At 41.5% G+C, this 22,937-nt stretch overlaps 1 protein-coding gene across 1 annotated transcript in view; it reads right to left on the reverse strand.

Annotated features, from left to right (window-relative positions):
- The window catches only part of LOC309688124 (extracellular calcium-sensing receptor-like), a gene marked incomplete at its 3' end in the record, with an annotated part of 58,276 nt that extends 41,826 nt beyond the window's left edge, over positions 1–16,450 (reverse strand). The window contains exons 1-3 of the mRNA XM_082503600.1: positions 16,203–16,450; positions 15,693–15,987; positions 5,494–5,580 (exon numbers count right to left, since the gene is read on the reverse strand). Coding sequence (XP_082359726.1) covers positions 5,494–5,580; positions 15,693–15,987; positions 16,203–16,438 — 618 coding nt within the window. The 5' untranslated portion in view covers positions 16,439–16,450. The remainder of the gene's footprint in view (positions 1–5,493; positions 5,581–15,692; positions 15,988–16,202) is intronic.
- Positions 16,451–22,937: the final 6,487 nt, after the last annotated feature.

The following is a 22,937-nucleotide window of genomic DNA, read 5'->3' on the forward strand; positions in this document are numbered from 1 at the left end:
TTTTCTTGGCTATGCATAGGGCAGTGAAGACCATATGGGCTATATTCAAGTGACATTATCTAAGCTGCCCAACAAACACACTAAGGGGGTAGCTGGAATGTTACATTTCAGACACTTTGATAAGTCTTCACATATCTCGCGCCAAAACTTCTGAACTGGTGGACAGAACCAAAGAGCGTGGATATAATTGTCCGGTGAATTGGTTTGGCAGTGTGAGCAGTTGTTGGTAGACGTAAAGCCCATCTTGAACATCCGATGGCCTGTATAGTGCACTCTATGTAATATTTTGTATTGAATTAATTGAAGACTGGGATTTCTAATTAAATGAAAGGTTTTTAAGCATATCTTAGACCAGAAGTTTTGATCTAAGTTAACTGATAAATCCGCTTTCCATTTTGCAATAGGAAGTGATATTGATTCATCCGTTTTAGAAAGCATTCTGTATATTTTGGAAAGTAATTTTGGGGTTTTAAGAGTAAGAAATTGAACCACACTTGGTGGTGTTTGTATAGTTCAACTTGACCCGGTTTAAATTTCTTTTTTACTATGGATTTAATTTGTTGATATTCTAAAAATCTTTTCTTGTTGATCCCATATTGTGTAACTAGTCCGTCAAATGGAATAAATTCTGTTCCTTCTAATATATGTTCTAAGTATTTGATTCCTTTACCACTCCAATCTGGAAAGTTTATCATATTGTTTTGTAATATGTCAGGGTTGTTCCAGACAGGTGTACGTTTGCATGGGATTAATGAAGACTCCGTCAATTTTAGAAACTCCCACCATGCTGTCAGAGAAGAGCTGACGCTTTTGAAGCATTCATGTCGTTGGATGTTTGAGCTTATAAATGGTAGGTCTGAAATCTCTAGATTATTGCAAAGTGCTTGTTCTACATCTAGCCAGGATTCATCTAAGGAATCAAGTGTTATGTCTTGATTGCTTATAATCAGGGGTGCACATAAGTGGTCTGCAGGTGCGCATGCGCTTTTAAAATAAAATACGTGCACCAGATAAGAAGTTGCAAAGCGTGTTTGCTTACATAACATTTTCTGGAGGAGGACAGACATTTGTTTAGAACTCTTCAAGATGTCGAAGAAGCAAGCTCCTTTAACCCTTTAAGCAATTACTTTGGTGTTCCTCCACCTCCAAAGAACTGTCAGAAGGAGCCCGAACCGCAAAAGAAGCGCGTATTCTCGGAAAAGTGGTTCGGACAAAAAGAGTGCCTTTTAATATAAAAGGCACCCCTGCTTATAATCCAAAATTATTGCTCAAAAATAAAACATTCTTGTATTTAAAACTTGTTAAAATGCTAACAATCTTGCATAAAATTCATTTATGTGAAAAATGGATTAAATCTTCTTTGTATCAACTATTTCTGTTGTTGATACTTTCAAATTCACATGCTTGGTTATGGAGTGTAAGAGTATTATAAACCCTGGTCAATATATTTTGAATACAAATCAGATTCAGAAAAGTAAGAAATAAAAGACTGAGTAATATGAGTATTAAATGAATCGAATTGTTTATATATTTATGATCTAATAATTTAAATGTATTTATTTTCATCCATGTATTTTAATTTATGTGGAAAAATGTTTACAATTCAGCGCCACGACCCATTATAGCCTTTTTTGTGTTCAATTCTGGTTTCAGCAGGATGATGTAACATTTGGGTCCAAACAGTGTGATCAAAAGACCAAAGCTCGAGGCCAGGATGGCAAATGCCTCCACTGCATCTGCATAATTTCCAGGTGAGCTTATATAAACAGGAACAAAAGCCACCCACACAGCACAGAAGATCAGCATGCTGAATGTGATGAGCTTGGCCTCATTAAAACTATCAGGGAGATTCCTCACCAGGAATGCAATTAGAAAACTGAGGACAGCCAACATGCCAATATAGCCTAATAACACTGCAAAACCAAAAGGGGACCCAACTGCACACTCATAAACAATCATATCATTGTGGTATTGGGTGTTTTTATGTGGAGATGGGGAAGCAGAAACAAGCCAAGCAGTGCAAATGGCTGCTTGAACAGATGCAAGGCACAGAACTGTTCCTCTCTGCTGCATAGCACCAAACCACTTCAGACTGGTTCCCCCTCCTGGCTTGGAGGCTTTGAACACAGCCAGAACAACCATGGTTTTTACCAGGATGCATGAGACACACAGCACAAAGCTGATGCCAAATGCTGCATGTCTGAGTTGGCATGTCCACAGCCTGGGTCGTCCAATAAACAGCAGTGAACAAAGAAAGCACAACTTAAGTGACAGTAATACCTGGAAACTAAGTTCTGAATTGTTGGCACGTACTATGGGTGTTTTGTGATGGTAGATAAAGATCCCCAGAACAACAGCACATGTACATGCGCCCAGCAGTGAGGTTGCTGTCAAACAAATACCCAAAGGCTCATGGTAGGAGAGGAACTCTGTCTTCTTTGGAACACAATGGTCACGTTGGGGGTTTGACCAAAAGTCCTCTGGACAACTGGTGCACCCCAGGGAGTCTAATAAAAGGTAGAAAGATGAAGAAAGGGGAGGATGGTAAAATGCATATTATATACAGATACGAATTAAATTTTATTTTTATGCAATGTTGAAAGATAAACACTTACTGCTTATATTACTGACTTTTCCGTCAGAACAAGGGATGCAGTCAAAACAGCATTTGGGTTCCCCCTTCTTTCTCACCATGTGGGTACCAGGTGGACAGCTCTCACTGCATACCGATTGAACTGGCTGTTGGACAAAATATAAATAAATATTGCCTGCTACAATTTTATGTAATACAAATGTCATAAAAGATAACTGTCAAATAAAAACATATCAAACCTTTTTGGAATTAAAGTTCCAGAAGATTTTGTCTTCATCAAGTAAGATTTCTTCACCTTTGAAAGCTGACCCCTTAACCTCACCCACATTCTGAACTGTAGTGCTTCCATCAGGGAGCCACAACCAGTTCATCACATCGTAAATTGGCACAACATCACCATTTTCATCAAATGACACTTGATCACCAAATGGAGTGGTGAAGTTTACCCTTTCCAAGTAATAAACAAGCTGTTAAAAGGTAATATATAAGAAATTAATTTCACAGTGCAGGGAGTGGCACCCACTATCAAGTAACCAAATTAAATCTAACACTTAACCCTTTAAGACCTACCATAGAACCAAGTCCGCCAGAGCTTACTTTATACTTTTACATGCTGTGGAGCCATTTTTGGGAGCATTTCAAGTTGCTATACATCAATACAACCATTATAGCCCAGATTTTAATAATATGTATTCATTAAGTGCATAGTAATTACATAAATTGCAAAAAAGTGCAATAAACTACAAAAAAATTGAAAATCGTTTTTGCTTTTTTAACATATATTTCTAGTTAGAGAAATTTAAGAGGTTTATCCTTCAAAACTGTAAATACAAAAAAGTTGCACAAAATAGTTTCCCACCACAGGAAATTTATTTTGAGTGTCTTCATAGTTTTATTTTTGAAATACACCAATTTTTATACACTGCAGGAAAAACGAAAATAAATATTATAGTGGAAATTTGCAAAAAAGCAGCATATGCATCAAAATAAACTATTTCCAGCAGTGCAATATGAGTCCTAAGCATCCCAGAAACGACACAGAAAGTCATAAAGTCAAAGATAACTTTTAAAAAGACCAGTATAGGCCCTGAGGCCCTGATGGTAAAAAAGACTACATTTCCGCGAAAATGACGTCACTTCCAGTTTCGGGCAGGTAATGGCGGAAATGCAAAAGTTCGCGCTGACGTCTATTCCAACGTAGGAAGTGTTATGAACAGCTGATCGGATCGGCAAAGCGTGTTTCTGGAATATTATGTTTTTGTTCCTGCAAGTGCTTTTTATGCAGTTTTTGCAAAGCTTTATGTGGAAGGAAACCGTGACCTAGGACAAGCTGATGGCATAAGATGTAAGTACAACTCCTCCGGTTTCATATGCAAAAAAAAATTTTGCGCTAGCTTAAGTGGTTGCAGTGCTACCGGGATTTAAAAATAGTTACGCAAAACAGAGCGTGCCCACTCCGATCGGCTCTAAAGGGTTAATATACCTGTACATATTAAAGGCATTGAAATCGAGTTCTAAATTAAACAGGAACATCTCCAATTGTGCCATATATATGCATACTAGTTAATGTGCTCTAATATAAATATATTAAACACTACTTTTGCTCAATATGAAAAATCCATTTAGCTCTCTTCAGCTCATTTCATCTTATTGAATTGTTTTTTTTTTTTATCCAACAATTTTTTTTCTGAAAGTAATTATAGAATAAATGGTTTACTCAGATGAAGATGAAGTATAAATTAATAACTCACCTCCCATAGCTCCAGTGATTGCAGAGTGGCACAGCTGTGCCCACTGAAAGGCCCTCTTCCTGGCTTGCATTGCAGCATGTCATCAAGGGAATATGCCAGGGCATAAACGGCTTTGTACACATTGTACTCAGGCCGGAGGTTGGAAATGTCCAAGAACTCAGTGTTAACATTTTCTAGATCTTCCTGTCCAGTGCATATTGCACCTCCACCTTCCACCCAACCTGCTGGAGCTGGTGCAAATCTGCACTGAAATGTAAATTCCCAAAACTCATTCACCTGAAATATATGTTTGAATCATATTATTAATAGCTGTATGTGTGTGTGTGTGTATGTGTGTGTGTGTTTTAAAAGGACCAAATAAAAGTTTCGCAGCTAACACAGTAAAGTTTTGAACTCTCACCATTGTCTTTCCATAGCTATTACTGTCAAGTAGATCAGGGCGTATTTGTAATAGGAATTCCCTGAGCCCTGGTATTTCTCCTCGACGAATAGCAATGCCCAGTGTACCACCTAGGTATGGCATGAGCTCAGGTGTTTGAAGCACAGCAGCTGTTGCTGTCCAGCCTTCACTGGCTAACCACTGTAGGCCTGTTACATTCTGCCTTTCTATCTGTGCATTTTATTTCATCAGATATAAAAAGCAGTATTGTAAATGGCAACAACTGACATCATCATGACATTGAAGTACTTGCTTGACTTAAAATTAATTCTATATCATTATTTTTCTGTAGTCCACTCAAATAAAGACATAATACATGTATTAACCAGTTTAGAGAAACAAATTCTTTTAAAACTGCACCTCTTCCATAAGGTTTATCATGTGAGTCTCAAACACAAAGGCAATGACCACACTAGCTGTGGATTTCTTCATCACATTCACAATCCTTCTGAGTTCATCTGTGTCTTTGTCAGTGGGTAAAACTTCAACATAGGCAAGGCAACCTTCTCCAGACACACTCAGCTCAGATTGTAAGGATCTGGCTGCATGAAATCCATAATCATCATCAGTGATGAGCAGACCTGCCCAAGTCCAGCCAAAATGTTTTAGGATCTGAATCATAGCTCGTACCTGAGTGAATACAGATTAAAACATGAGTGCTGCTCATCAGCTGCTGTTGACTTTTTGTATTGTCCAGATTGATTTTTAACCTGGAAAGCATCACTTGGGATCGTCCTAAAGAAGGATGGATACTTTTGACGGTCACTCAAACAGGAACATGTGGCAAAATAACTCACCTGTGAAAAACAGACAATATGTTGTACATTATTTTCACATTAAATTTACAATTACAGGATTATAAACAAAAATGACATTTTATGGTTAAAGTGATAACTTACCATGGGTACTCTGTACAAACCTAAGACGCTGGAGATAGCAATAGAACGTGTAGAGGAAGAATCACCCACAATCCCTACAACTGGAGGATTTCCAACACATGTATTATGTAATATAATTTGTTCCTCTTGACCACTGACTAATGACAACGCTCCACGGAATCCAATTCCAAGTTCAGCACAGTTGTCATAAAGAGTGTATCCCAACGTCACATTAGGTAGCAAGCTGGAGTTGTTGTTGATCTTGTCAACAGCAAAAGCCATGGTTTGTGCCAGCCTAAATCCTTGTACATTGAAACTAACAAAAAACATTTTGATTTGAAAAATACATCAGGATACGTAGAAATTAGCTGAGCTTTATTAATCAACAAAATATAATTACTTATACTAATATATTAATATAATTACTTAATATTTATATTACCATTAGGTTTGTCCTGTTTCTCTCTTTTTTTCTGTTGTTTCCTTGTCATACTTACCTGTGGCAAGTAGGCTGTTCTGGCTGTGAGGTAAATAACAGGTCAGAAATGCTTGAGAAAAAGTGGACTGGAAACAGTCCTCCCAGGATGACATCTCCGCTCTTCTGCATTCTGTTTATATGAAATTGCTCCTGTAGTCGGCACGAGGAGGGAAACAGAGAAGAGGGTATAGTATAAGAAAAATAAGAATACTGCACAATGAACAAGAGCAAATTGCTTTGTAAAAATGAGCTCATGACAGCTTTCAGATTTTCGGACCCTAGTCATTTCATTTTATTGCTTTGCCATTCCCTTTTATTGAGATGCTGTGTTGATGAATTTTCCATACCACCCATGTGAGAAAAACAAGGTGAAAGGGCGGGGCCTAAAACACATTTCATCAGAGATTGGTTTTGTATCGAGGAAGACTTAGGTAACGCTGTGAGTGTATTACTTTTGTTTATTTTATTCCTTTTTAATGTTATTTTATTTTTCAACAGTTATAAAGGAAGAATGATTTTCTTTTGGTTCAACCAAAATATGAGGTGCACACTGAGAGATATATCAAATTATTGTCGAATTATAATTCATGTACAGCAAAATTCATGGTAAATGTCTCAAAAGGGAATGATAAAAAAAAAATTCCAAGTTCAAAGTTTGGGTTTTCTTTGAAAAAATATCAGTATATTTTTTTTAATCAATATTATTATTTTGAATGCCAGACTAAGTGGACTGGTACCGATCTCATTTCTTGAGACTGGTACCAGTCCAGGTGGGTAGTGGTGAGGGTTTCCTTAGGTTGTAGAGCATGAGGCCAATAAGGAAAGTAGATGGTTGGCATTGACACAATACAGATGGCTGATTACAGAGCCTCGGGAGGCTGAAGTGAAGTAGAAGGTAAGTAATAAGGAAGGGGAGCTGGTAATTGAGTTTAGTTTCTGGCTTGCGGTTGCGCATTCCGCCTTCACGTTGCGCCGTAAGATGGCCACACCGACGAGAGCGCCCAGTCATCTCAGCAAAAATGTTATTATTTATTTTGTACTGCTTTCTATTTCTGTGCGCATAGCACAATCATATACTTGACATGAAACACAAATGCTTTGGGAGCTACGTTCGTCAGCCAGTTCAGATGTTACAGTAGGTTTCGACACCGTGAACGCTCTGCTACCTGGGATCCTTTGTTTACAAAGAGGGGGAAATGCGCCGGATTTTTGAGCCGATCCCGACAGAGAAACAGCAAGCCACCTCTGCCCAGCATCCTGCTCGTGAATCTCCAGTCTCTGGACAACAAACTTTCACTGTTTACCAGGGAGACCGAACGAAGGACTCAGGTAAGAGAAGGGGAGGAGGGGTGTGCTTTATGGTTAACTCTTTGTGGGCTAGAGATGTGTGTATCTTAAAAATGTACTGCTCTCAGAGCCTCAAGCTGCTGACCAAGTCAGACCTTTTTACCTCCCGAGGGAGTTCAGTTCAGTTCTCCTTTCAGCTGTTTACATCCCCCCACATGCTGATAAAGCTACGGCTTTGGACGAACTGTATAACATCATTATTGGACTTGAGAACAAAAATCCCGAAGCTGCCTTTATTGTGCTGGGAAACTTCAACAGAGCCAACATGAAGTACTATCAACTATCAACACATCTCCTTCTCCACAAGAGGTGATCAAACACTGGACCATTGTTACACTCCATTCAAAGAGTGCTACAAACCACTCCCCCACGCAGCTTTTGGCAAGGCTGACTATTGTTCCATACTGCTGCTGCCTGCGTACAGACAAAGCCTCAAACAGGAAAAAACTGTTTCCAGGGTCATCTACAAATGGGACAGTGAGGCTGAGGGGGTCCTACAGGGCTGCTTTGAGACAACTGACTGGCAGATATTTGTGGATGCAACTGATGGCAAAATCAATGAACTTACAGACTCTGTCATTGGATATATTGGAAAATGCATGGACAATACCATCACTAAAACCACCGTCCGGATATATCCAAATCAGAAACCCTGGGTAAATAAAGACATTTGTGCCATGCTAAAAGTGCGGACCTCTGCCTTTAACTCCGGGGACGCTGATGCATATAAAGCAGCCAGGTACGACCTCCGAAAGTCCATAAAAAAGGCCAGAAACGACTACAGGGACAAAATGTCCAGCTACCACAGCTTTGACACCAGGCAACTGTGGAATGGACTGCGCTGCATCACTGACTACAAGAAGGACAACACAGGCAGTGCTCAGCCCGCCGCAACTCTCGCAGACGAGCTTTGCAACTTCTTTGCTCGTTTTGAAGGCGACAACAGAGAACAGATCCTCTATCCTGAGGAGGACAGTGAGGCTGCAACTCTAACCCCAAAACAGAAGCTTTGAGATGGACTTTCAAAAAGGTCAATCCTCACAAAGCTCCGGGTCCGGACGGCAGCCCAGGCCGGCTTCTCAGAGCGTGTGCCGACCAGCTGGCAGAGGTGTTCACCAACATCTTCAACCTCTCCCTGAGGTCCCCACGTCCCTCAAAACATCCACCATCATTCCCGTTCCTAAGAAATCCGTGGTCTCTTATCTGAATGACTACCGTCCTGTTTCACTGATGTCCGTAATCATGAAGTGCCTCGAGCAGCTGGTCAAAGGTCACATCTGCTCCTCCCTCCCTGACACACTGGACCCCCTTCGCCTATCGGACAAACAGAGCCACTGAGGGTGCCATCGTCCTGGCAATGCACACCACCCTCACTCACCTGGAAAAAGGGAATACATATTCATGAATGCTCTTCATCGACTACAGCTCAACATTTAACGCCATTGTGGAGTACACCAGGCACAAATACACGCACACGCAGGTATGTACTGCCAAATTCCACATTTATTGACGTGTTTGTTTTGACAGCTGAATCAGTCGCACAGCCTGACAGCTCACGAGCCCAGCTGATCTCTCCCTGGCCGCTCCTCCCCGTCTCACTATAAAAACACAGCGGAGGGAGACCATCATCAGTACATAAACACCATCAGCTGTTCTTACCGGCCTCGCAGCGCCGCCCTGTTGAGCCTTCTGCTCCACTCCTCCCCTGCAGCTGCGCCCGGGGCCACGCCTCCGCCACAGCCATCATCCACTCAAAACTTACCTCGAAGCTCCTTGACCTTGGCCTAGCAACACCAATCTGCAGATGGAGTCTAAACTTCCTCACAAACAGGCCCCAGGTTGTGAGAGTTGGTAAGCACACCTCATCATCACTCATCCTAAACACAGAAATGCCACAGGGTTGTGTGCTTAGCCCCCTCCTTTATTCCCTGTTTACACACGACTGCGTCTAACACCATTATCAAGTTTGCGGATGACAACCATCATAGGCTTAATCACAGACAATGATGAGACGACCTATAGAGAGGAGGTGATGGCAGTGTACAAGTGGTGTCTGTAAAATAACCTGTCTCTCAACATCAGAAAAACTAGAGAAATGATAGTGGACTACTGGAAACGACCAGTCAGGGAACACCAGCCCATCCACATAAACAGTGTCAAGGTCGAAAGGGTCAGCAGCTTCAAATTCCTTGGAGTCAACATCACGGAGGACTTCTCCTGGACCCTTCACACAGACACTGCTATCAGGAAAGCTCGCCAGCTTCTCTACTTGCTGAGGAGGCTGAGGAAGTTTGGCATGAACGCTAGCATCACCTCAAATTTCTACAGGTGTGCAATCGAGAGCTTGCTGACGAGCTGCATTACAGTTTGGTACGGAAGCTGCTGTGCTAGCAGCCGTAAATCACTACAGAGGGTGGTGAAGGCAGCAGAGCACATGTAACAGGGTCATAAATCACATTGTTATAATTACACAAAATGTGTTCTAAACCCCCAAACTGCTCCTTTTATACCTGACTTTTAGGACCTCCAAGCCTGTAGTTATGTTCATTATCAGTTAGAGCCCCTCCTCATTCTTTTCTTCTTCCTCTTTGGTGCAGTCCTATAAATACAGTGTACCCCTTTTGCCTCTCCCCTTTTCTACAATTCCCCTGTGGGAGAGGTGGGTGTCATTTCTTTCCAAAACCTTAAAACACACATATAATTCATATTTAGCCACCCTGATGTTGATTGTGATTTTAGTTCAATTATTGTCATTATTAAGCCTGTTTTTTGTTAGATGTTATAAGTGTGTAGTATGTGTGTATCATAAATGTGTTTCAGGTGCCATAAATGCTAGCATGAATATATACTCCTTGCTGGCTTGGAAGTTGTGGTGGGTTGAGCTAACCCTCTTCCCCACTGTTTGTATTTGGTCGTAGGAGCTGGAGTGGGCAAATTATTTACTTGGAGGTCTTTCTTTCTTTTACCTTTTTTATCAGGTATGTCAGATTTCATGTTTTTGTTTTATCTTATGTCAAATATGTCACGTGTAAATGCATACTTTATCTTTAATGTAAAAATAAATGCCAGCCCTTTTCTACAATTCCCCTGTGGGAGAGGAGCTGGAGTGGGCAAATTATTTACTTGGAGGTCTTTCTTTCTTTTACCTTTTTTATCAGACACAATGCAGAATCACACCGGTTACACACATCGCTGGCATGAAGCTTCCTGCCATTCAGGACATTTATCTTCAGCGATGCCTCCGCAAAGCATCATCAAGGGCCACAGCCACCCAGCACATAAGCTCTTCCCCTTGTTACCATCTGGCAGACGTTACAGTCTGTCTGCCCGGACTACAAGACTTAAAAACAGTTTCTACCATCAAGCCATACGACACCTGAACCACAACACTTAAACACATAAAAAACACTCCACAGCATGCACTCAGAAGCTACCCTGCAGCTTCACAACTACACTGTACAATCTGCACTGGTCACTTCACGTTATTGGTATTTATATTAGGAAAAAAATGTGCAATACTGTACTAACTGCCACTAAATTTTTTTTGTACTGTGAAGTCTGTACTACTGCTCATTCCTGCCACTGTGCAATATCCCATTTTTGAGTTCAAATTTTTTCTACACATTCTCACTTTTTATTCTACAAGCTCTCACATTTTCATATCTCCATACAAATCCTTCTTGTGGCCAGGTCCTTGGTCAGAGGCAGCAAGAAGACGTGGTTATTTTTCTTTTCCCTCGGCTTGCTTCCTGTACATTGGGATTTTGGTCAGTGGATGACAGGGTGGTTTTGCTGCCTCTTCATGTCTGGGAATGGGTTCTAACTGTTGTTTATGCAAAACATATGTGCAAAGCAATAGTTCAGAGTAATCAGCCTTCTTGGAGACCAACCATCTGACAGACGCTCAGAGTAGAGCTGCTACTTCTCAACATTAAAACGAGCCAGTTGAGGTGGTTCAGGAATCTGGCTGAATGACGGTTCCTGGCTGCCTTTTGGATAAGATATTTTGGGCATGTCCTACCAGAAGGAGGCAGACGCAAGGCATGTTGGAGAGATTATATTACTTGACTGGCTGGGAACACCTTGATGTTTACCCGGATAAGCTGTAGGAGGTGGCTGGGAAGAGGAAGGTCCGGGCAACCTTGCTTAGGCCTCTATCCATGTGATCTATCCAATGATAATTGGAAAAAATGGGTGCATGGATGAACTGATTATAAATCTCTTTCTCAAATATATCTACAGGGTATATCAGTAAAGACTTTCAATTCTAAAAGATTTTTATTCTTAAAAATACAGTCTTTGATTTAACTGTTCTGTTTAATTTGTGAGTAGTTTATATTTATTCAAGATTAACATGAAGGCTTAATATGCAGACACCTCTAAACCTCACGTCTGTGAAAAATGAGATAATGATGCGTACTGCGTACAATAAAAAAAAAATGCTTTTGCTTCTAACCCCATGAAAGTCCATGCTTAACATTTTCCAAAATCCTATATGTTTACAGAAGATTCTATCTCATCCTTCTGTCTGAAACAGCCACTATATTTACAGTACCGTCATTCAGAATATGCGAATAATGTGTGATTAAAAACAGGTCAGTCCCATTTATCAGTTCATTCACACTTATATTTTTTGACAACTTCGTGCACTCACTCTAAGCTTAACCTACATAACATGACAAAAGTGCACTATTTTAAGCCTTATTTATTTTTGTTTATGGATTTTTTTGGTACAAATTTTATATTTTATCTGTGAATGTGGTTTGACAATGTGTGCTTTTTCCAACAAATATCCCCAGTAGAAAGCAAGACTGAAAAAAAGAGAGAGAAAAAGGCTGCCACAATTTATCTAAATACCTAATGCTGAATGCCTATTGTTTCAACTGTAATGATCAAAAATTCAAATGTTACTACTAACACCCACCCCTCAAAGAAAAAAGAGAAAAACATGTTTCTACTGCATCCTATTCAACGTGTCATAACTACTGGAGTTTCTCTTCTTTCTAATATACTTTAAAGCTGCTTGTCTAGTCTATGTGGAAAAATAATTAAGACTCACTGCCACGACCCATTATAGACTTTTTTGTGTTCAATTCGGGTCTCATTATTATTATGTAACATTTGGGTCCAAACAGTGTGATCAAGAGTCCAAAACTTGAGGCCAGGATAGCAAATACCTCCACTGCATCTGCATAATTTCCTGGTGAGCTGATATAGACAGGAACAAAGGCCACCCACACAGCACAGAAGATCAGCATGCTGAATGTGATGAGCTTGGCCTCATTAAAACTATCAGGGAGGTTCCTTGCCAGGAATGCAATTAGAAAACTGAGGAAAGCTAGAACACCAATATAACCCAATAACACTGCAAAACCCACAGCTGACCCAAATGCACACTCATAAACAATCTTATCATTTTGGTATTGGGTGTTTTTATGTGGAGTTGGAGAAGCAGAAACAAGCCAGGTAGTGCAGATGGCTGCTTGAATAGATGTAAGGCACAGAACTGTTCCTCTCTGCTGCATAGCACCAAACCACTTCAGACTGGTTCCCCCTCCTGGCTTGGAGGCTTTGAACACAGCCAGAACAACCATGGTTTTTACCAGGATGCATGAGACACACAGCACAAAGCTGATCCCAAATGCTGCATGTCTGAGTTGGCATGTCCACAGCCTGGGTCGCCCAATGAACAGCAGTGAACAAAGAAAGCATAACTTGAGTGACAGCAATAGCTGGAAACTAAGTTCTGAATTGTTTGCACGTATTATGGGTGTTCTGTGATGGTAGAAAAAGATCCCTAGAACAACAGCACATGTACATGTGCCCAGCAGTGAGGTTGCTGTCAAACAAATACCCAAAGGCTCATGGTAGGACAGAAACTCTGTCTTCTTTGGAACACAGTGGTCACGCTGGGGGTTTGACCAAAAATCCTCTGGACAACTGGTGCATTCCAAGGAGTCTGGCAAAAGGAGAAAGATGAAGAAAGCGGAAGATGGAGAACTGCATATTATATTTAATGAAAATGAAATTCAATATGTCATGCTGATAGATTTAAAAAAACGAAATAAAAGACTTACTGCCTTTGTTATTGATTTTTCCCTCAGAACAAGGGATGCAGTCAAAACAGCATTTAGGTTCCCCCTTCCTTCTCACCATGTGGGTACCAGGTGGACAGCTCTCACTGCATACCGATTGAACTGGCTGTTGCACAAAAATAAATATTTCCTAGCAGAATGACATTAACTGTAAATGTGACAAAAGGTAAAGTCTGAAAAGCCATGTGTAACCTTTTTGGAATTAAAGTTCCAGAAGATTTTGTCTTCATCAAGTAAGATTTCTTCACCTTTGAAAGCTGACCCCTTAACCTCACCCACATTCTGAACTGTAGTGCTTCCATCAGGGAGCCACAACCAGTTCATCACATCGTAAATTGGCACAACATCACCATTTTTATCAAATGACACTTGATCACCGAATGGAGTGGTGAAGTTTACCCTTTCCAAGTAATAAAGAAGCTGTTAAAAAGTAATATATAAGAAATTAATTTCACAGTGCAGGCAGTGGCACCCACTATCCAATAACCAAATTAAATCTAACGCTTACTATACCTGTACATATTAAAGGCATTAAAATCGAGTTCTAAATTAAACAGGAACATCTCCAATTGTGCCATATATATGCATACTAGTTAATGTGCTCTAATATAAATATATTAAACACTACTTTTCCTTAATATGAAAAAATCATTTAGCTCTCTTCAGCTCATTTCAACTTGTTGAATTGTTGTTGTTTTCTTATCCAATAGGATACATTTTGTTCTGAAAGTAATTATAGAATAAATGATTTACTCAGATGAAGATAAATTAATAACGCACCTCCCATGGCTCAAGTGATTGCAGAGTGGCACAGCTGTGCCCACTGAAAGGCCCTCTTCCTGGCTTGCATCGCAGCATGTCATCAAGGGAATATGCCAGGGCATAAACAGCTTTGTATACATTGTACTCAGGCCGGAGGTTGGAAATGTCCAAGAACTCAGTGTTCAAATTTTCTAGATCTTCCTGTCCAGTGCATAGTGCACCTCCACCTTCCAGCCAACCTGCTGGAGCTGGAGCAAATCTACACTGAAATGTAAATTCCCAAAACTCATTCACCTGAAACACATTATTGGAAAATGTTTATTTTGTGTTTTGTTTTAATATAGACAAGAAAAATTTGTTGCAGCTAGTAAATTTCAAACTTTCACCATGCTATTTCCATAGTTAGTATTGTGATGTAGGTCAGGACGTATTTTTAATAGGAATTCCCTGAGCCCTGTTATTTCTCCTCGACGAATAGCAATGCCCAATGTACCACACAGGTATGGCATGAACTTAGTTGTTTGAAGCACAGCAGCTGTTGCTGTCCAACCTTCACTGGCCAACCACTGTAGACCTGTTACATTCTGCTTGGCTACCTGTGCATTTTATTTAACCAAATGTAAAAAGTGATCATTTAACAACTACTTTGGTGACATTTTCATGTTACTGAAGCATTTTGTCATGTTAAAATGTATTTTATATCATTTGTTTTCTGCATTCATTCAAATAAAAATTTAATACATCATTTACACTGAGTAGAAATGCATAGTTTTATACCAAGAAACAATCAAATTCTTTTAAAACTGCACCTCTTCTATAAGGTTTATCATGTGACTCTCATGTACAAATGCAATGACCACACGAGCTGTTGATTTTTTCATCACATTCACAATCCTCCTGAGTTCATCAGTGTCTTTGTCCCAAGGTAAAACCTCAATGTAGGCAAGGCAACCTTCTCCAGACACACTCAGCTCAGATTGTAAGGATCTGGCTGCATGAAGTCCATAATCATCATCAGTGATGAGCAGACCTGCCCAAGTCCAGCCAAAATATTTTAGAATCTGAATCATTGCACGTACCTAAGTGAGAACAGATTAAAACATGAGTGCTGCTCATCAGCTGCTGTTGACTTTTTGTATTTGTCCAGATTGATTTTTAACCTGGAAAGCATCACTTGGGATCGTCCTAAAGAAGGATGGATACTTTTGACGGTCACTCAAACAGGAACATGTGGCAAAATAACTCACCTGTGAAAAACAGACAATATGTTGTACATTATTTTCACATTAAATTTACAATTACAGGATTATAAACAAAAATGACATATTATGGTTAAACTGATAACTTACCATGGGTACTCTGTACAAACCTAAGATGCTGGAGATAGCAATAGAACGTGTAGAGGAAGAATCACCCACAATCCCTACAACTGGAGGATTTCCAACACATGTACTGTGTAATATAATCTGTTCCTCTTGACCACTGACTAATGAAAATGCTCCACGGAATCCAATTCCAAGTTCAACGCAATTATCATAAAGGGTGTATCCCAACGTCACATTAGGTAGCAAGCTGGAGTTGTTGTTGATCTCATCAATTGCAAAAGCCATGGTTTGTGCTTGCCTAAACCCCTGAACATAGAAACTAATTTAAAAAAAAAACAATTAAGGAAACTGAATAACAATAATTAAAGGGATATTTTAATGAAAAAATAACCAAGAAGCTTCATTCAACATCCATTTTTCTTAGCTTTGCTAATCAGCAAAGTATATTTATTTTAGATATGACAGTTACATTCATACTAGCATTAAGTTTGTCCTGTTTCTCTCTTTTTTCTGTTGTTTCCTTATCATATTTACCCGTGGCAAGAAGGCTGTTGTGGCTGTGAGGTAAAAGACAGGTCAGGAATGCTTGAGAAAAAGTGGACTGGAAACAGTCCACCCAGGATGACATCTCCACTCTTCTGCATTCTGTTTAGATTAAATTGTCCCTGAAGCTGACACGAAGAGGGAAACAGAGAAGAGGACATAGCATAAGAAAAGTAGGAATACAGCAAAATGGACAAGGACAAATTGCTTAGTAAAAATGAGCTCATGACAGCTTTCAGATTTTCTGACCCTGATCATTTCATTTTATTGCTTTGCCATTCCCTTTTATTTACATGCTGTGTTGATGAATCTTGGACACCACCCTTCAGCAAAAAAACAAGGAGAATGGGCAGGGCTTAAAATACACCTCATCAGATATTGCTTTTGTATCCAGGCATATTAAGATAAGATAAGATAAGATAAGATAAGATAAGATAAGATAAGATAAGATAACCTTTATTAGTCCCACACGTGGGAAATTTGTTGTGTCACAGCAGGAAGTGGACAGTGCAAAAGTTATGAGGCAAAAGTTAGAATACAATAAGAATAAATACAGTACACAACTGTACAGAATAGATAAAATACTATATATAGTAGAATAAAATAAAATAAATATACAATAAGATAAAAATAGAATACAAATACAAATACTATATACAACTGAGTAAAAATACAACGATGACAGAAAGGATTATTGCACTTAGTATTATTGCATATGTATGGATGTGTGTGCTTGATCAGTTAAAGTCTTTATTATGGAGTCTGACAGCAGTGGGGAGGAAAGACCTGCGAAATCTCTGTCCCACACCGTGGGTGCCGCAGTCTCCCACTGAAGGAGCTGCTCAGTGCTGTCACAGTCTGCTGCATGGGGTGGGAGATGTTGTCCATCAGGGATGACAGCTTAGCCGCCGTTCTCCTGTCACTCACCACCTCCACTGGGTCCAGAGGGCATCCTAGAACAGAGCTGGCCCTTCGGATCACCCTGTTCAGTCTCTTCCTGTCCCCAGCAGAGATGCTGCCGCCCCAGCAGACCACGCCAGTAAGGTAAGGTAACACTGTGAGTATATTACTTATCAAGATGACCTCAAGCTCACAAAAAACAACATATTTTTGTGTATCTTTTCAGTTTGGTTGCATATTATTGTATTTCTCAACAGTTATAATAGAATAATGAATGTTCTTGCGTTCTTCTTCAGTCTCAACAGGCAATGTTAAAAAAATTCCAGCCCAAATTTGAATTGTCTTTTACTGTAAAACTGTCATCATCTATTCTGCCCCTCGTTTGTGGCTTGGCTGGGTTTCTTTGGCTGGCGAATTTCTCAGGTTTCCCAATAGTGGTGATGGGTTGTAAGCAGCAGGCAAAGTTCACGCAGGCAGTGTGAGAAAATGCATGGAGCAGAAAACAAGCTGCACAACTTTAAGCCCAGTTTACATCGTTGGGGAGTTTGTTGAGCCATAATCTGTAAGTAAGCAATGTCTAACTTCATTTTCTTTAAGATTTGTTACTTTCATGTTACTTAAAAAGGTTATTTGAACGTATAAGGAAAGATGTTAGTGATGAATGTAAAGCATAAGGAAAGCTATGTTGCTAACTTCTGTTTTGTTTACAACATATGTTGATACTGATGCTTACGTATTATTTTACTGTATGTTCACAGTCTTAAAAATTAAAAGAGGAAAAATCGGTCTTCAGTTAAAGACACAAAGACAAAGCGATGTGTCCTGTCGTTCCTGGAACCATCTCCTCTTATGTTAAGCTCGCTGCATAGGGTGAATAGCCATACATTCAACTGAGGGCAGCAGAGTAAGAAGATTATCTACCTATCAAGCACCCAAGATGTCTCAGCCTGAAGCGTCACCGCCTCTCTCCCAGATGGTGGTCCGGTCAGAGTGCCACTCACGCTCTTCACGCTCTTCACGCTCTTCACGCTCTTCACGTCGTACATCTACCAGTCAAGCTGCAGCCCGAGCCAGAGCAGAAGCAGAAGCCGCCCGCACCAGAGCACAGTACGCCAAATGCCAGATCGACATGGAGGTTGAGAAGGCACGCATCGAGGCAACACTAAACGCTCTAAAGAAGGAGGGTGAGGCTGAAGCAGTGCTCGCCGCAGCTCATGTCCTGGAAGCAGCAGCCGATGGAGCATGAAGCCGTTGACCTCACAGAACAAGGAGTCTCCTCTAAGACACCTCCTTCCATCAGACGTGCTCAAGATTATGTGAATGCTCACTTCACTAACCGCAGCTTGGTAGTTAATGAAGACGGAAAGCCTGATACAGGACAACTGGTTGGTAATAACAACGCTCAGCATCTACGACAGAGTCAACCACCAGTTGCCTCCTCTCCAGGTGAACATCTCACTGATTTTGTAGATCAGGAGCAACCAAAGTCCCCTCCTATAAACAGAAAAACTGACATTTCAACCCAGCCTAAACCTTCATTGCCTCCAAAGACTGAACTCTCAGATTTCACAGCCTATCTAGCACGCCGTGATCTGCTGACAGCGGGATTCAAGGTTTTCGACAACCGTCCTGAGTCTTACTTGTCCTGGAAGTCCATTTTCCGCAACGCCATAGAAGGCCTCAACCTCAAGTTCAGCGAAGAGCTTGACCTTCTCACCAAGTGGCTCAGCGGGGAGTCACTACAACATGCGCTGAGGATCAGGGCGGTCCATGTGAACAACCCACACGCAGGTCTTCAACGTTTGTGGCAACGTCTGGACAAAAGTTTTGGTTCTCCAGAGGTAGTCAAAGCGGCACTTTTCCAACGCTTACAGTCTTTTCCAAAAATATCTAATAAGGACACTCACTTATTGCAGGAGCTTGCAGATCTCCTGTTGGGGTTAGAGTATGCACAAAGTGAAAATTATCTACCCGGCCTTAGCTTTCCGGACACCCCAAGGGGGATAAACCCGATAGTGGAAAAGCTCCCCTATGGACTCCAGGAGTCCTGGGTGAAACAGGGGACAAAATACAAAAGGGACAACGGTGCAGTTTACCCACCTTTCTCATATTTTGTCCAGTTTATAAATGATTATGCAGAAATGAAAACAGATCCTAGCTTTATGTTACAAAGTTCAAACATAGTAGCTCCAAAACCTGATAAGCCATTGTTGAAACCAACTAAATACAGAGGTGCGGTTGCAGTGAACAGAACAGATATTAGTCAAACAAATGTCACAGCTCGAACGTCAGTTCTCAACCCAGACAGACAATGTCCTATTCACCACAAGCCCCATTCACTTGCCAAATGCAGGGGTTTTAGGTCAAAAACACTAGATGAAAGGAAAAGCATCCTCAAAGAACATGCTATTTGTTATAAGTGTTGTTCTTCCACAGGTCACCGAGCTAACGATTGCAAAGCCATTATCCAATGCTCGGAATGTAACAGTGATGCTCACGTGTCTGCCATGCATGCTGGCCCACCTCTGTGGGCAACCAAGGACTCTAACCTCCTGCCTCAAAGCCACGACGGGGAGTCTGATCCTTCAAGCCCTGTAACCACAACTGCTTGCACAGAGGTGTGTGGCCCACGTCTAAAAGGCAAATCCTGCTTTAAGATTTGTTTAGTCGACGTGTATCCCCGCACAAATCCTGAAGAGAAAAAGAGGATGTACGCCATGTTGGATGATCAAAGCAACTCATCCTTAGCCAGGTCTGCTTTCTTCGACATGTTTAATGTGAAAGACACTATGCTCCCATACACCATGAAAACATGTGCAGGTTTGTCAGAGGCTGGAGGACGCAGAGCAACTAATTTCGTTATTCAGGATGTAAATGAGGAAGTGTCCATGGTGCTGCCCACACTGACAGAATGTGATCACATTCCAGATAATAAAGATGAGATACCCACCAAGGAGGCTGTGTTGGCTCACCCTCATCTACACGCACTCGCTTCACAGATCCCTCCTCTGGACCCAGCCGCGGACATTCTCCTCCTCTTGGGCCGGGACATCATCCAAGCTCACAAGGTTCGCAGTCAGGTAAATGGTCCAAACAGTGCACCTGATGCCCAATGCCTCGATCTGGGATGGGTGGTTGTAGGTGATGTCTGCCTCTCAGGTGCCCACAAACTCACAGTAAACTCTTTCAAGACAGACATTCTGAATAACGGGCGCCCTACCTCCCTTAGCCCCTGTGCAAGCAAAATCTATATAAAAGACAAATACACAGAAAGCTGTCCTAAATTCGAGAAGACACAAGCAGAAGTAGGCAGACACATTTTCCAGCAAACAGCAGACGATGACAAAACGGCTCTTTCAGTAGAAGATGCACTATTCCTGGAAATTATGCACAGAGACTTTACTAAAGATGAGGCGAACAATTGGGTAGCTCCACTTCCATTCTGCTCCCCCAGACAGCGTTTACCCAACAATAGGGACCAAGCCCTTAGTCGCTTAATGACGCTCCGCAAAACACTGAAAAAGAAACCTGAAATGAAAGAACATTACATTGAGTTTTTAGACAAAACTTTCAGTAAGGGCCACGTTGAACCAGCTCCAGCTTTAGCTCCAGAACAAGAATGCTGGTATCTCCCTAGTTTTGGCATTTATCACCCTCAGAAGCCAGGAAAAATTAGGGTGGTTTTTGATTCAAGTGCGCAATACAACAATGTTTCTCTCAATGATGTGCTACTAAAAAGGCCAGATCTCAATAATACTCTTGTGGGAGTTCTGATGCGTTTCAGATCCGACCCATACGCAGTCATGGCCAACGTGGAGCAAATGTTTTACAATTTTGTTGTCAGAGAAGACCACCGCAACTACCTTCGCTTCTTGTGGTTCAAAAAACAATAACCTGGATGGAGAAGTACAGGAATTCAGGATGAGAGTCCACGTGTTCGGGAACTGCCCCTCCCCATCAGTGGCCATTTATGGACTGAAATGAACAGCGATGGAGGGAGAAAAAGAACACGGCAATGATGTAAGAGAGTTCATTGAACGCCACTTTTATGTGGATGATGGATTAAAATCATTTCCTTCCACTGATGAGGCCATCAACATTCTCTGTGGGGCTCAGAAGATGCTGGCTCAGTGTAACATACGCCTGCATAAAATCTCATCCAACTGTCCTACCATCACAAACGCTTTTCCAAGTGAGGACCTTGCAGCTGACATGCAGGGCCTTGACCTTGGGCAGACACCCATGCAGAGAAGCTTGGGCTTGGGCTGGGACCTGTCTACAGACTTGTTCAGGTTCCAAATAACCATCAATGAGAAGCCCTTTACCAAGCGTGGAGTATTGTCAGTCGCTAATAGTGTGTATGACCCACTCGGCTTTGCTGTCCCTGTCATTGTAGAGGGCAGGGTCAAACTCAGAGACATTTCCACTGACATTTGTGAATGGGACACTGAACTCCCTAAAGACAAATTACAACAGTGGCAACAGTGGAAACACTCCCTCAAACATCTACAACAACTTGAGATTCCCAGAATGTTCACCTCAATACCACTCTCTGCAGCAGTAACTAAGGAAATCCATGTTTTCTGCGATGCCTCTACCAGGGCAGTGGCCGCTGTTGCCTACCTTAAACTCACAGACAGAGATGGTCATAATGAAGTGGGCTTCCTTCTCGGCAAGGCACGGCTTGCCCCAAGACCAGACCATCACCATACCCAGACTTGAACTCTGTGCAGCGGTCCTGGCTGTCGAGGTGGCAGAGTTAGTCGTGGACGAGCTGGACATCTCAGTTGATCAGGTGAGCTTCTATTCAGACTCCAAAGTAGTCCTTTGTTAGGGAGTTTTTATTGTTTTATTTGCTTATGCTTCAAAAGTTATGTTATACATATTTCACCAGACACAGTTTTCTGTAGAAACAGGAAGCTGACCCTGTGACACTGACAAGAGACCAGTACAGAAATACATATCCGCAGAAGCTGACTTGCATTATATTATTCTTAGAAATTGACTTGCAACACACATACTTTGTGACACACACACGCACACACACAGACAGCATCAGGACCTGCGTAACAGGAAATGTGATTATAGTTGCATATTGACGATGTAACCTATAAAAATAAACGAATACTGCAGTTCGGTGTGATTCGCTCTGAGCTTTTCACCCGTGCAGCACGTTAACCTACACAAGTGTCTCAGTGTTGATTATTCACCTGACTGTTTGTTAACTGAATATCTCTGACATTTAATTGGTCCTCCGAAGCCGTTAATGGACTGGTATTAATAATACTATTATGCTCCATTTCACAGTGGTATCCTTCCTCAAGTCCCGACGCCGTGACAAGCCTGCGTCGAAGTCTCTGCAGAGCACCCTCCAGGAAGGGTTGAAAGTCCAGGGACGCTAAATTCAGGTCCTGGCCGACGTTATACAGGCCCACGGCGCTGGGGGTTGAAAAGAGATGCCCGACAGACCGGCAACAGCGAAGCCAGGTGATTATTCCACATTTGACACACCTTGCGTAAAACGATCGGCTGGGACAGTCTGTCTGCTCTAAGTATATTAAATAGGAAGTGACCTATTCGCTAACATAAGTCTATAGAAAGACTGACTATCCGCTCACCTGTAAGAGGTTGGTAGCCTGATAGAATTAGTTGTCCGCTCGCCTGAAATAGTGGCTGGAAGCCCGACAAGTTGTCCGCTCGCCTGAAATAGTGGCTGGAAGCCCGACAAGTTACCCGCTCGCCTGAAAAAGGGCTGGAAGCCGTGTAACGGTTAGCAGCACGCCTGAAAGACGGCTAGTGGTAGATACTAAAGAGAGGCCCAGACTG

The sequence above is a fragment of the Aulonocara stuartgranti genome, assembly GCF_965226115.1.
Source record: "Aulonocara stuartgranti genome assembly, chromosome: 14".
Lineage (NCBI taxonomy): Eukaryota > Metazoa > Chordata > Actinopteri > Cichliformes > Cichlidae > Aulonocara > Aulonocara stuartgranti.